At 34.1% G+C, this 14,643-nt stretch overlaps 3 protein-coding genes and 1 long non-coding RNA gene across 6 annotated transcripts; 2 read left to right on the top strand and 2 right to left on the bottom strand.

Moving 5' to 3' along the window:
- Positions 1-96: 96 nt before the first annotated feature.
- LOC103873934 lies at positions 97-2,581 on the top strand. Of its 2 annotated transcripts, none has more exons than XM_009152342.2 (10): positions 97-237; positions 384-453; positions 653-809; positions 898-1,187; positions 1,264-1,338; positions 1,408-1,524; positions 1,618-1,683; positions 1,801-1,869; positions 2,087-2,146; positions 2,239-2,581. In XM_009152342.2, exons 2-10 carry the CDS (start codon positions 406-408, stop codon positions 2,395-2,397), a joined length of 1,041 nt encoding a protein of 346 aa, XP_009150590.1. In that variant the 5' UTR covers positions 97-237; positions 384-405; the 3' UTR covers positions 2,398-2,581. The 2 variants fall into 2 exon arrangements, with proteins under 2 accessions (XP_009150590.1, XP_009150589.1); XM_009152341.2 differs by having other exon boundaries at positions 100-237; positions 895-1,187.
- A 697-nt stretch (positions 2,582-3,278) lies between these two features.
- LOC103873933 lies at positions 3,279-6,818 on the bottom strand. The gene is made up of 9 exons (XM_033272299.1): positions 6,269-6,818; positions 5,906-6,173; positions 5,693-5,807; positions 5,499-5,623; positions 5,246-5,327; positions 5,037-5,148; positions 4,792-4,955; positions 4,603-4,723; positions 3,279-4,533 (listed from the first exon to the last, which is right to left on the bottom strand). Exons 1-9 carry the CDS (start codon positions 6,653-6,655, stop codon positions 4,195-4,197), a joined length of 1,713 nt encoding a protein of 570 aa, XP_033128190.1. The 5' UTR covers positions 6,656-6,818; the 3' UTR covers positions 3,279-4,194.
- Positions 6,819-7,408: 590 nt separating this feature from the next.
- Positions 7,409-8,111, top strand: LOC103873931. The gene is made up of 2 exons (XR_004448239.1): positions 7,409-7,608; positions 7,754-8,111. It is a non-coding gene; the product is annotated as an uncharacterized LOC103873931 (long non-coding RNA).
- Positions 7,610-12,465, bottom strand: LOC103873930 (protein MADS AFFECTING FLOWERING 5). 2 transcript variants are annotated; one of them, XM_009152334.3, is made up of 7 exons: positions 11,175-12,465; positions 9,271-9,328; positions 8,731-8,792; positions 8,543-8,642; positions 8,413-8,454; positions 8,174-8,224; positions 7,610-7,911 (listed from the first exon to the last, which is right to left on the bottom strand). In XM_009152334.3, exons 1-7 carry the CDS (start codon positions 11,357-11,359, stop codon positions 7,786-7,788), a joined length of 624 nt encoding a protein of 207 aa, XP_009150582.1. In that variant the 5' UTR covers positions 11,360-12,465; the 3' UTR covers positions 7,610-7,785. The 2 variants fall into 2 exon arrangements, with proteins under 2 accessions (XP_009150582.1, XP_009150583.1); XM_009152335.2 differs by having other exon boundaries at positions 7,610-7,890; positions 11,175-11,463.
- Positions 12,466-14,643: the final 2,178 nt, after the last annotated feature.

The following is a 14,643-nucleotide window of genomic DNA, read 5'->3' as shown; positions in this document are numbered from 1 at the left end:
GATAATTTTCTCAAACCCGTCTTATCTTGTTCACGGGAAATAAAAACTTACCAAGTGGGCTGGATGGGCCTCCGTCAGTAACCCAAGTCGGTCTAAAGATAAATTGACTTGACCAAAATACCCTTGAAGAATCCGTGAAACAACGAAGTGGCCCCTTCTTCTCCGAGAGTAACACTCTAAACCTCACTTGAATCGTGCCTCTTCTCCGTCAAACCGGCAACGGAAAATCCTCGGAAGGTCAGTGTGATCTAAGTATTGCTCTTTGATTCCGATGATAAGCTACTGAGATTAATATATGTTCTGATGATCGGAGTTTACTGTTTCCGTCCTAATCGTCCGATGAGTTTTTAGGGTTTATGATGGCTTGCTTTGGTATCTTGCAGATTTATACCTCAAACTTCGCAGATGAATTTCAACTCAGTGTTTCAATCTCTCACGGAGCTTTTTCCACAGGTATAAAGCTCTCATCATCATCTCGATTCACTCGGTTTTGACTTCAACTTTGTATGATTGTGGTGTGTTATTGACATTTTCACAAAAGACGTTTCAGTCCTTGTATTGTATATGCGACGATTGATCAAAGTAATGTGATGAGCATCTTGCCTTTTGTGTGGGTTTATTCATCTTGCGTTTGTTTGTTTTGTTGCTGGAGTTTGATGAAAGGATATTAAGAACAGTTGCAAGGGAGCACCCAACGGATGCTGATGAAGCTGCGGCTGTTGTTATCTCGGAGGTTGTTCCTTTGTTTCCCCAAGAATGGGAAGTTCATGTTCCGAAAAGGAAACTCCATCATCTTCCTCCCTGCAAAGGTACTTTACTTGCTCTAACTCTCTTGACTATTATTATATACATGTCCCAACCTTGAGGTTACTTGCTCTGATTGGATTGTTGCAGTAGAGCCTGAAACGCAACATGAAGACGCTCTGTCTCAATGGCTTCATCCATCTCACCTTCCACAGAGTTACCTTGCTTTGCTCAACGAAGAAGAGGAAGAAGAAAAAGCAACACCTGATTTAAAACCTAGTCTTGACTACGCTGTGAAGAAAGTGGTTCTTCCGAGTCGTGATGCAGCGGCTGGTGCGCGACGAGAAGTCCGAACCATTTACTCAGCCTCTAACAAAACTGCTTCTTCCGTGGTCAAACCTTCTATCCGTGTGCAAAGCCAGACCAACAATGAACAACTCTCTGTAAGTGTCTCGATAACGTCTTTCTTTTGTTTTTTTTTTATCATCTATTCCTAAAAGTTTGCGTCTTTTATGTCAGGGAAGTAGCAGCAAGGTTCCTGTGGCTGGACGTTCCTCACGCAAGGCGGCGCACCCATGGTCCAACTACTCTGAGGTCATCAAGTTTATCGCATTATTAAAGTAATGTCTGATCTGAAAAGCTGACAACAGTTTATTTTACCAGAAGCTGAGAAGTTGGAAAAAACGAAGCAGTGACTTCTCACAGCTCCATGGCCAATGCAAATATGTACCCTCTTGGCAACCTAACCAAAGCAAGTGCAAAAGTTATACCACTGAGCGTGTACGTTCCCCCACATACGAAGCCAAGATCATGATTTGTGATTCCAGCTGTTGTTTGATGTTATGTAAAACCATTTGTTCTCTGTTGTACCAGGAGCGCAAGCAGCGAATTGATGACAACATCAAGGCATTAGCGAAACTGCTCCCGCGTGAAGTCAAGGTATAATAATAAACATTGCTATAACAGTCTTCTTACACCAGGGCCTGCCATATATAACTCGTCCTGAATCGTGAGAGATCGAAACAAACTTAATTGATATTGTCTCTGACCTTGTAGGAAGATAGCTCTGAAGTGATACTGAATGAAATTGTTGATCATGTGAAGCTTCTTCAGCTAGAGATGAAGGTACTCTCTTGCTTCTCGTATCTTTTCGTTGTTCTCGCCTTGCTTATGGGTTTCAGAAGGATGAAATGAAAGTGAAACTAATCCACACTCATAAAAGAATACAAATCTAAACTCAATAGTGTGATGGAAAATGAAATCCAAAACCAACAAAACTCTGAATCAAGATCTCAAGAAATTTGCTGATGTGACAAGTTGGGTTTATTATGGATATATATAGGAACTAAGTCTAAACAGGTTGGGAGGAGAACCAATATCTCATCCTATGACGTTCATTGAGGTAATGCAAGTGAACAACATTATATAGCAAACATATACTTGTCTTCTTTCAAAATGAATACGTTGAGAGATGCTTTGGTTTGTTTGGTATAGGGATTTGGTCACTACATCCATCACGAGGAGATGATGACAAAGCCTCTGGAGGAAATGATGGAAGATCTGCTCGCAAATGATCCTGATGCTGCGGCTCGCTTGTTGGAGAGCAAAGGCCTTTACTTGATGCCTTTGTCCTCAGTCCAAGACTTGTGCTGAATCAAACACATAAAAGATAGTGGTTACGATAGTCTTACAAAGTTATTAGGACACTGGTTTGTTTGTTGAATCAATGGTATTTTGTCAACATACTAGTTTCAGTACATGTTTAGGAACGTTTATATCATCGTTATTAGATCCCCCCCAGCAAATCAATAACTCATCTACATTTTATTGTCTCAAATCGAACAAGAACATCTTTTAGTATTACTAGAGTCTTTGTCCGCGCTACGCGCGGAAAATGGGCTATTTCAATTTTGTGTTCATTTGAAATTTTTTCTTATTATTAGTAATTTTTATATTAAGAAATATGGGCTATTTTAATTTTGTGTTTGATTTGAAATATTTTATTATTATTAATAATTTATATTAAATATTTGTAAAATGAGAGCAATTTAACTCTGAAGATTATTATGTTTAAATTATATTGTAAAATGATTAATAATCATATTTTGTTTAAATTATAATAATGATTTTGTTTAAATTATACTCTGTTCTTGCTGAAGTTAAATTTTTTTGTGCTCATATGTATATCATTTTTAAATAAATAGGTTGGGTATTATGAAATGCGGTCCTATAGCTTTTTATATTGCTATATTAAGTCACAAAGTTTATATCATTTATTATATATCATTGAATATTATAATGTAGTTTTTTCTTGTTCTAGGCTGTTAAGTTTCATAAACGCATTTCTATAGATGTAGCACATTGGATAATGAAACATTTGCTGGTTGATTGGTTGCAAAACTGATTGATTTGGAATGTTTAGTTGCAAAACTTGTAGATTTTTAGGAAATATACTTTTAAATTATAATTTGTATTGTAAGTAGAACATGAGTGCGTATGTATTAAGGATTATTAGAACTTGTTAGATTCCTTGACTGCGAAGTAGAACTTGATTATTATTATTTGATTTACCATCTTGCCCGTTTTATGTAATATTATAGGCTTTAGCCACAAGCTTTACTCAATGCAAAGGAAATACATGAAATTATTGTCACTACTTTATATTGCTTTTCACATAAAACGGGCCATTCTCTAATTATAAAAAAATAAAATATTTGATTTACTGTATAGTTATTGGTTGTTATTTTTTGAGATTAGACATTTATCTCAATCATATTATATTATTCGATATATAATATATATTGAATAGAACATACAATGCGGTCTTAGATATAATATTAGTAAAGCCCATAAAAAATGTATCAAGTGATAATAAAATATAAAGATATTTTATTTTTGAATATAGATCAAATAATTTAATAACAGGTTCTACTTATATAAATTATGTAAATATGTAAATCACTAATTTATAATTTTGATGAGACCATATATTTGGTTAAAATTTTCTAAAAATATTATCTTATTATTTATCAATTCGTGATAAATTTAGCCGGCCTAATTTGGGACCGGTGAGTTTTATTAATTTATTGAGTATTACATAAAAGAGTATTAATTGATGGAGTTTGTTCTGTTCTGACTGTCAAAATGTTAGCACTTGTTCTGATCTTAAGTAGATGTTGACCAATTCTAATCATAAACTCTGAATTATATGAGTAGTAGTATGGAATAATGCCAAGTAAATTCTTTAAAGAGATGAGGATAACCAAATTGTTTAAAGAGATGAGTGTATCCAACTAACGAAAAATGTATTCAAAGAAACATAAAGACCGACCAAAAAACGGAAAGTATGAAGATAGAAATAGAAAAACGCAAAGTCGTTACGTAAACATCAAACCGAACTCATACTGCAGCAAAAAACAGTCACTGCGTATGAAGATAGCTGAAGCTGCATTAGCCACTCTTGGAACGCTTGGCTTCGTCTGATTCAATACCCTCAGACGCTTTTCTAACCCGACCACCAGCGGCATCCACTAACCCACTGGAGGAACCGGATACTTCACTTCCAGTCTTCAAGAAACCATCGGACGTAGCTGGAATAGCGTCTTCGACCAATGGTTCTATAGGATGTGGAGCTTCTGGTGGAAGTATCTTGGTGACGGTTATGGTCCGTGTCTTCCCTTTCAAGTTATGATCGGAGACTTTCACTATGAACCTGTGTGTCTGCCCGATTGTATCAAGCAAATCTTGCGGTACCGGCACGCAATGGTCAGCTTCCACGCTCTCATTAGACTAACATTCAAGAAAAATTTATGTGAGTTCAAATATTATGGGGCTATATATACACAGATTCTTAATTACCTCAAAGTATCTGGCAACTAATTCTGAAGCATGCTTTCCAGTCAACTCTTTGCCAGCATCACCAAGAATGACAAAAACTGCTTGCTCACTCTTATCATAAACAGATATCCTGGTTAGGTATCTGCAATGAGAGAAGATAATTTATTAGTGCAGGCAAAAAGTAGATGAAACTGTGTAGACATCACTTACTGAGCAACGCCCGTGACTTCACTCTTCATACACTTCTTATTGTTACAAATCAGGGAGGTAGGCCCTTTGAACGCCTTGCTGTTACACCCATCGCATGAAATATAATACCAAGCCGAACCCTGGATAACATCATCTATAGTTGCTGTGCATTCAAACCAAGCAACCTACCATAGTGGAAATTAGAAAAAACTATATCAATACAGAAGCATACGACAACTAATTTGGAAACAGAACAAATCTTGTACCTTAGCAGTTGGCAGCTTTATGTAGGAGAAGAGTTCCTCAAGAGTAGCTGTCTCAGGCTTAGTGACAACCTCTGCATTAATCTTGTTAGCAATTTCCGAGTTGGATCCCAACCTGAGAAAAATGGAAGCGCGAAAAGTATGGCAAGGTCAAATCGCATGAAATGGCAAACAGAGGTCGCTTGTAAAATATAAATACAAAAAATGCTCACCACCCGAGGTAATCCCTGCTAGGCTGAACATCAGTATCCATAAACACTCGAGATGATGCCATCGAAGTCAGAGCAAGGGTTCCTGATCAGACCACATGATTTGATTATTACCAACCAAATACTTAACGATGCCACAAAAGCATTAAAACAGAATTTCGTACTATAGATCTGGCTCACTTAACAATAAAAATGTCCAAATACATTTCAGTTCGAATCACCACACCTAAGCTATACATTACTAAGTAAATGTTACCTCCAAGATGCTTAGGGTTGACTGTGGTGACCAAAATAACGCTTGGAGTGCTTCCATAAGATTTGAATTTCTCACAGAAGTCCGATGCGGCTTTGTCCCATAGATAGAGCTTCATTACTGGCCCGCTGCATAACATTAAAACCATGTGTCAACCATAACTCACACAGAATCTAACTCTATTTGGACAGACTTACTCGTGTGTCTGAACATGAACACAAAGATGCCGCTTCTCTGCTATGCCGGCTTCGTCGAGAACAATATGATCAGTGATAGTCTGCCCATTCACCAGCTTCATGTGGCCAACATAGTCTAGGATAAAATATTTCATAGTAGTATATTCAGTAGATGTAAATATATAAAACCTAAAGATTTAAGTATAAACACTTGAGTAGTTAAACAGAGATTACCATAAAGATCAATTTTGTGGTCACAATTAGCCTGGAACTCCTCGTAGTTATGAAACCTGAACCTATCCTCAGGGATTGAAACCGGGGGGTTATCAACAACGGATAGCTCAGAATTCCAAGCGAAGGTGACGGTTGCGTTATGATCAGAAACACGATACTGAGTTTTGTTTCTGGAGCCGAAAAAATTCTTCAGTTTGTAAACACAACCCGATATCAGCTCATATGACCCAACCCGTCCCGATGGAACATAACCTTGAATAACAGCTCCCTATAGATGATTTCAAATTCACGATCAATAGAAATCTAACAATGTCGAGCAATTATAAATAAGGATCAAGAGTAGCAAAATAGTTGAAGACGAACCTCTTCATCGATAAGGAGCATTTCCTGTCCAATGAGAGTTTTCGTATTTGGATTTCGAGCCTCCCAGTAATGAATCAGACGGAACCTCAAGTCGACCTCTTGTGGGCCGAGTTTCACATCTCTGAAGAACATCATTTTATCGTCATGCGCGGAGGAGACGGCGGCAGAAGTGTTTGACTTCATCGGAATAGCAGACGAAACAGCAGACTTCCCGTTACGCTTCATCGCAGTGGCGGAGGAATCGACGGACTTCCCGTTTGGCTTAGTGGACGCGGAAGATGCGACGGTCTTTTTGTTGGTAGTGCGGAGGCTTGAGATCGGAGAGTGTCCTTTGGGTTCCATCGCGACGATTGTTTGAGAGAGAATTTTCAATTTTGATCGACACATAACTCAAGTGAAAAGATTTATAAATAGAGAGATAGAGAGGAAGATGAAAAGAATCCATTCAATGAAATCAATCAAGGTTTGATTAGAGCGTGAAGTAAAGAGAGTATGGGATGAAACGGATCCAGAGAGAAGAGTAAGAGAAGAGGAGGAAGTCGAAGAGAAGAACGGCAAGATCACCGAAGTCGGAAGAAGGAATGATTGAGAAAGAAAGACGAAGCCCTAATAATCGAAAAAATCTAAAACCAGAAGCCCAAAATCAATTATACCAAACACGAAGCCCAAACGAAATTATTAAGAGATGACATGTCTCTTTGCTGCACTATCATTGGTGGAATTTCCGATCCGACGTGGCACCCTTAAGGAGCCTGCATATCGCCCTTTTAATAGAGTAAGATGGTTGATAGAGCAATCTCACGTCTTATGATCATTAACTAAACCCATATAAGATGTCAAAAGAAAAAACAAAAAACTAAACCCATATAATTAATGTTATTACTGGTTTGGTTCGGTTTTGATGTTCAATTTGAGTTTATATAATGCAAGTTGAGATTTTACCGAAACTAAAAAGTAGTACGATGGGCCGTGATCTGGACTTGAACCAATGAACTATGTGACAGCTAGCTAATAGCCTCAGACAAGTCCTTTTCCTGCTTTCCGCCCAAAATCAATTTCTTTTTTTTTCTTTTGAAAAATACAGTCTTCAGAGTTATCTGGTTTCAGTATGATGTTTAGTATATTTGTCCTCCTTTATAAGAAACAAACAGCTAAATCCATTACAACGAATATGCTATAACTTTGTCACGAAGGTAAATATGATCAACTAGCAATTAAATAACAAAAATTAATAATTTTTGCCTTTGTTTCTTCACGCTGAAGTCAGCAAAAGCTGTTATAAACACACCAATTTTCTACGTTCAGACAAAACAAACGAAGCTGGGATCCGGTCTCCGAAGGTAAACAGCAAAGATCGGCATCTTATTTGATGTTTTCCTTTAAATCTTTTACGTATCACAGGGGACGAAGAGAGCTTAGGATATGTAGTAGCTTCTTCATGGTTTACAAATCTGATAATTTATTTTACAATTTTATTTGAAACAGGATGGTGAAAAATTCAGCTGTTATGATGGTGGTTACTTGAGAAGCGGAAGAGTCTCCCGTGGGTTATTGCCGGAGCTATATTCCAGTAACATTGCTCTTTCATCCTCTGTCTCCAGAAACTCCTTCTCCTTCCCCATCTGTAAGAAATTTATTTGTTTCTGCCAATAGAGATACTAAATACTAAACAAGTAACCTAAATCTTAAAAGCATGGATTCTTGGTTCCATTTTTCCTTTTTAAATATCCAGATGACCATCATCAATTTTCTTTACTAAATCTGTTAGAAATTTCCTCACATACTACAAAACATTATCTAGGGTTTTTCTTATAAACAGTTATATGCAAGTGTATCTACCTAATGATTCGGTCGTACATAAAGTGATTAACTATTATTAGCTTCTAGAAGTATAAGAGATGGTACCTCTGCAAGCTGGCTAGCCAAAACCGTGTTCTCGTCTCTCAACAGCTTCTCCTATTTTGAACAATAATATTCACAATTCCATCAGTTTTCTAACGACGCCTCTTTGGATTCTCATTAGCGTTTCTCTTCTTTTTTTTGAATGAAAATTCTCATCAGTATAGTGTTTCATTTAAATGAAGCCAAAAATTAGTTATAGACATATACTGGCCAGGGCGGCAAATAAAAACCAATGCACTGACCTTTTCTTGAAGGCTTTTTACAAGCTGCATCATTAGTTCTGTCTGCAACACAAGACATTGAGGATTGTGGTCAAACTGGCAAGGATGATCCAAAAACTGTTAATGAAGTAGACAGCATATCTATATATACCTTCCTAGCTCTAGTTAAAGACAGAGCAGTCTTGAACTGCTCTTCCAAGAATATTAGAGACTGTACGCTTATATTATCAACGTTCGCTGCTTCAATCTTGCTGCATATACAGTCATAGATCAGCAAACGAGCAAAAGAAAGGGGAAAAAAAAAAGATGCAAAAATTAAGATGGAGTCTTAGTGCTAACCGTTGGACTGTTTCTAGTAACTCATTGAGTGAAACGTAATTCTGAGTTTTTTCTGTGAGATCCTGTCATGAGAAAAAGCAATCGGAATATTCAGAAAAAGTGTATTTCCTAGAGAGAAGAATTATGTTTGGTATACATACGATCGTAAACCTCATCAGCGGCAGTGAAAAATGACATTAAGTCACTATGTTAAAAGTCACTACATAAAGTTCACTCTATGCATTTCTCTCCACGATGTTAAGGCACTACGAAAAGTTTAGCTCTAAATATATGTCTTTAGACTTGTATTATATAGTTCCTGATTTTATACTAGCTAAGCTTATATACTTCATCTCAATTACATATCCTTAGATGACAAGATGTGATATTTAACCCCCGATATCTAAGTTTTGTAGAGACAAGTTTAGAAACTTGTCGTAGAGTTTCTAGTGCAATAACTGCAGTGAAAGACAAAGTACCTCTATGCTGGTCCGTCTTTACAATGTTAAGGCACTACACAAACCCCTTCCCCCGATATGCAAGGGTTTAAGGAAATCTTACCAAGGTTTTAAGCTTATCAGCATGTTGTACTTCGTAATGCTTGAGAATCTTGGCCATGCTGGAGAGAGATCAAGACAGAAACAAAAATGCATTATAAACAATCCATTCCAAAACTACAGAACATATTTAACTTCGATAGAGAGACATGGTATAAATAGCATCATTTTGCGTTTTACTAATTTAGTTGTAGTTTTGATAACTGACCATACTCGTAAATATCATATAAGGTTATCAATTCTGCTAATCCAATATAAAACCATATTTTATATATTGTGATGGACTTCTTTAGTTTTGAAGTTTCAGTAAACGAGCTTGCCTTACATTTTATCAAATGTATATTTTTGGGTATATATACTGCTTATAAGGAAGTGTTCCAAAAAAAAACTGCTTATAAGGTAGTTCTATATTAGAAAAAAAGAACTTTAACAAAAAAATCTGTAAATTCAAATGTTCTTCGCAATTAACAATTCTAGTTACCACTAGAGCCCATCTCTAAGTTTTGGTTAGATATAGCTGAATTCAGAAAGACATAGAAAGGTTTTGGACATGTATGCATAACACAAACAATTTCTTCATGTTAGTTTTATGCATACATGTCCAAAACCTTTCTCTGTCTTTCTGAATTCAGCTATATCTAACCAAAACTTAGGGATGGGCTCTAGTGGTAACTAGAATTGTTAATTGCGAAGAAAGCAGTTAGGTCTTCAAAGCTAAACAAATGATCTAATAACAACACTCAGAAAAGAATGATTGGTACATTTCCTCTTGAGATAAAATCTCAAAGAAAATGTTAGGATTTGAGCCCAAATCAAGCCCAAAATTACCACGAAAACTGGCTTTATGTGTACATGATCCATTGCGAGATTTCAATTTCTAGAGTGAATTTGATTCACTTGATCTTCTTGTTGTCAAAATCATCCTAAGTTGTGATGTGAAATCATGGAATTAGCAAGGCACATCAGAATGCAATCTCAAGTCACACAGTTTGGTGTAGTTGCCACTAAAATAAAGAATCAAAGGAGCTACAAAGCAAGTAGGTAGAACTAGAGTTAGAGTATTGTTAAAATTGAAGCAACCAAAGAAATGTCCTTCATTAGTCCTATATATAATTCGTGCATGTTAGCTTGCCAATTTAACTTAAATACTTTTATAATCAAGCATTGCTAGAAACTTTAGATTAGATGACAAAGGGCCACATTCCCTTTTCCAAATGATAGGAAAGCTTATAAAAGAAAAAAAAGTACAAGATCAAATTACTGAACCAAATGATTGTACAGTTCAGGAGATCGATCGAGGCTCAGTTTCTTTGGTCCATGAGATCCAATATAACTGAACAAAAAAATGTAAACGCATAGCAAGAAGGAAAACAATTGAAGAAGAGAAAGAAAGAAAGAGCTACCAATTAATCTAAGGCATGCATCGCGTAAACGTTATATGGCACAACAAACTTACATCTTAAAGGGGGAGAAAATCAACATCTTATAGCTTGTGTGATTACTATCAGTTAAATCGTTTCAAAACACTAAATTGAAGGCCCAAGAAAAAACACCAAACAACAGAAAATTAAGATGATTTGATCCCACAGACAACAAAAATGTACGAATTACCACGTGTAGAACAAGTTCTCCAAGTACATGCAATACTACAAAAAAACAAAGAAAATAAAAATTCCACGGCGACGAATTAAAACAATAAAAAAAAACGCAAAACGAAAAACGAGCACCAAGAACACCTCAGGGCATCACATTGTTTCATCCTAAATTTGGTTAAACCAACACATCGATTATGGACTTAGATTAAACAAGAAGATTGCTTCAAAGGGGGTGAGTAAACCCTAGTTTTCTAGCTTCCATTTTTCTCGCGATAGTATAAAATCTACAAAATAGGAAGTTAATTAGTGTTACCTATCGCCGGATGAAGAGCTATAGACTTTCCCGGTAGAGGAAACGATGAGAACAGCAACGGAGGATCCACAGAGAACTGAGAGCTGGCGAGCTTTCTCTATGAGACCATTGCGTCGTTTACAGAAAGTAACTTGTCGACTGCTTTTGTTCTCAATTCGTTTGATCTCCACTTTTCTCCTTCCCATGGCTTCTTTCTCCGACCAGTCTAATGCCCTAATTTGATTCTGATGTCTGTATGACTGGCCGGAGACACCTGAACGTTTTCACTTTTATTATTTTATTTTTTATTCCTTTTTTGGGGTGAGCAAACTTCGAGTATGTATGTTTGTTCCCTTTTGTTTTGATACCGAGAGAGAGAAAATAACAAAACAGGAAAAAAAATATGTTAAACAAAGCGTTTTAGTCGAGTTTAGACACGTATTAACGCCTGTCGAGTTCCTAACGTCCCATTATTTTACTCTTTCTAATAAAATCTTAGAATTCGACCCCCAATTTTTTTTGAGAAATTGCCACAAATATCACATTTATAGTACGATTTTTCATATTTACGCTAATTATTTTTATCCTTATTTTTAATGAAAGGTAAAAAATATTTATATTTTTAGGGTTAACAAAATTCTAATAAATATATAAAATAAATACTTAAAAAAATAAAAAAAAACTTTAAAAATAGTTTCAAATATAATTTTTGATTTTAAAAAATAAATTTTGAAAAAATATATAAAAACATTTTAAAAAAAAATTATTAAAAAGTTCGAATTTGAAAAAATATAATTCAAAAACATAAAAAAAATTAATTTTTATTTATTTATTTAAATAATTATTTATTTTATATATAGATAACAAGGGTATAAAAGTCTTTTACCGTTTAATGAAGAAGATATTTTTGAAAATGTCACTTTAGTAGTGATAAAAATAAAAAATAGTATCATAAAAGTGGTAAACATAAAATTTCTCTAAAATTTAGTATTTCATCGTTTTTTTGTTGTTTGGTAAAAAATATCTTATTCTATAATGACAAAAAAGAAACAGAACTCAAATATGCAATAAATTTGATCATCATTCAAACGCTTTATGTTTTTTTTTAAATTGCCGGCTTAATTTGATCTTGGTTCTCTTATTCAGACTTGTAATCTCCTTTCACATAGATTGTAATGTTGTGTTTTAATAAAATACTAGATTTTGATCTGCGCTTTCAAAGCGCGGATTTTTTTTTTAATTGACAAATATTTAGTAAATGTAATAGTTTCATATATTTATCTTTTATTTTATAAAAAACTTAAACTTTTTATTTTTATTTATCGTATTTCATTTTAAATGACTATTTATGTTTAAATTTTATTTCTTTAATGAATTAAGTTGGTATAACTCTGACAAATTAATTTTATTATGTGGTTAATATTTTAATAAAAAAAATTTATACTTTTAATAAAGATTTATACTTTTCAATGAAAAAATCATTTTTTTTATGAATGCTTAAATTATATTTAAAAAAAATAATAATTAAAAATAGTTGAAAAACAAATTATTTGAACTTGGACTCAATGGCCCACAGGAAAAAAAATGTGAGAATTAGATCTGATTTCTTAATCGGCCCAAATGGCCCAAGAGAGATATGATGTGGGCTGGAGCTGAAAAAAATGACCCAATATATATGTGTTATTAATATTACTTGATTGCCATTAATGAAACATGCAATGTTAGTAAACAAAAGGGCATGCTAAGGTAAAAATGACAATAGGATCATGTTTTAATAGTATAGACTAGATTTTGATCTGCGCTCTGAAGCGCAGGTTTTTGGATTATAAAGAAAAAACACCATTTGATATGAATTATCATTTTGAGATTGTTTTACATTATTACGTTACAGAGTCGTATTATATCAAATAAGGATATTTATTTAGATTTAATTAGCTTATTTGAGATTCTCAATGTACATTTTTATGTAAATTTCTATTAGGTATATGTACTCTATCCGAACCCAAAAATTTGAACCAAAACTGATCCAAAAATACATATTCAGTTTGGTCAATTTCTAAAACAAAGTACTTATAGGGTATACATTTGAACCCGCGGGTCTCGGTTAAGTCCGAGTTTTATCTGAGACTCGATCGGCTAAATAAAGTTCAATTGTTTTGTGTATATTAGGCATATTTGGATATTTAAGATTGGTATTATGGATATTTTTAAGTTAAAAGATGATGCTATCAAAATTTACTTATATATTTCAGGTATTCAAGTAAAATTTTGGATATTTTCTGTTTTTTAGTTTATATTTTGGGTAAAGTTTTGGGCTACATAACCCATTGGAACTTTTTAGAGTTTTGTTTGATTTTTCAAAAAAATTCATGTTTCAGATATTTTTGTGTTTTCGGGTATTTCAAATCTTTTCGGGTTTTAAATATTCAAATCGGTCAGATCCGTCATGTAACCAAAAATTATAGTTATTTGAATTACGAATCCGAACCGATCCGGAACCAACCCGAATCCGAACTGAAATTTTCAAATATCTAGTTGGTTTAAATGTCTAGGACATAAAAGGAATTGATCCAACTTGGCCCGAAGACCCAAATATTAAACTTTACTCTCTCTCATTATATTTGGTATGTATTTTATAATATTTTTATTTGTTGAGCTGATAAGACTTAAGATTTATTTAACATATTTTTTTAATTTAGTATTGCAGTACCAAATATATAATCTAATAACATAATATGAAACCTTCTACATTGATATAATTTGTTTTGTTAATAGTGTTGATATTGGTATAGCACGTTAGTTAATGGTAGATGTTATAAGTTGTAGATTTTATAAAGGTTAATTACGTTTGGTATTATATGTAGATAAAAAAGTAGATCCAAAAAAATATTAGAATTAAAAGGGAGATTATAATATATTTCTAAATGTTGGAAAATATTATTTGGTTGCTATATAATAGGAGTTCAGTTATAATATCTAGTTATATGTAATAGGTTGGACTAAAAATGAAAGAGTGCAAAAATTTTATTTAAGTAGATTTTTTCAGAATGATTCTCTTTTAATAGTATAGATAATAAAAAAAAACATGATAAAATACAGAATAATTTAAAAATATCCTATTAAAAACTTACTGATCTGTAAAAAGTAAAATCTAATTTTGAGAAAAGTGATACTTTTATGATGGGGCCACATATAAAACAAGGGCCTAGCCAGGCCGAAGCTGGACTGAGGTGTAGCTCCTCAAAAGCTGAATTAATAACTTGCAAAAGGGACAAATTATATGGTATGATTTTACTCGAACGAAAACTACACTACATAACATGATATATCTACACGTGACAACTAAAAATCAGTTAAAGATTTGCCACGTAACATTAGACAAGTAATAAATAACCTAGCTAAGGAAAAAAGCGAATAAATAACCTCTAGGGTTCTTCACGCTTAAGCAAAAGCTTTAGATCCGTCCCTGCTTTCAGACAAGAACACAAAC

Source organism: Brassica rapa, chromosome A06 (genome assembly GCF_000309985.2).
Source record: "Brassica rapa cultivar Chiifu-401-42 chromosome A06, CAAS_Brap_v3.01, whole genome shotgun sequence".
Taxonomy (NCBI): Eukaryota; Viridiplantae; Streptophyta; class Magnoliopsida; order Brassicales; family Brassicaceae; genus Brassica; species Brassica rapa.
The sequence above is the reverse complement of the archived record's forward strand: the minus strand, read 5'-3'. Positions and strand labels throughout refer to the sequence as shown.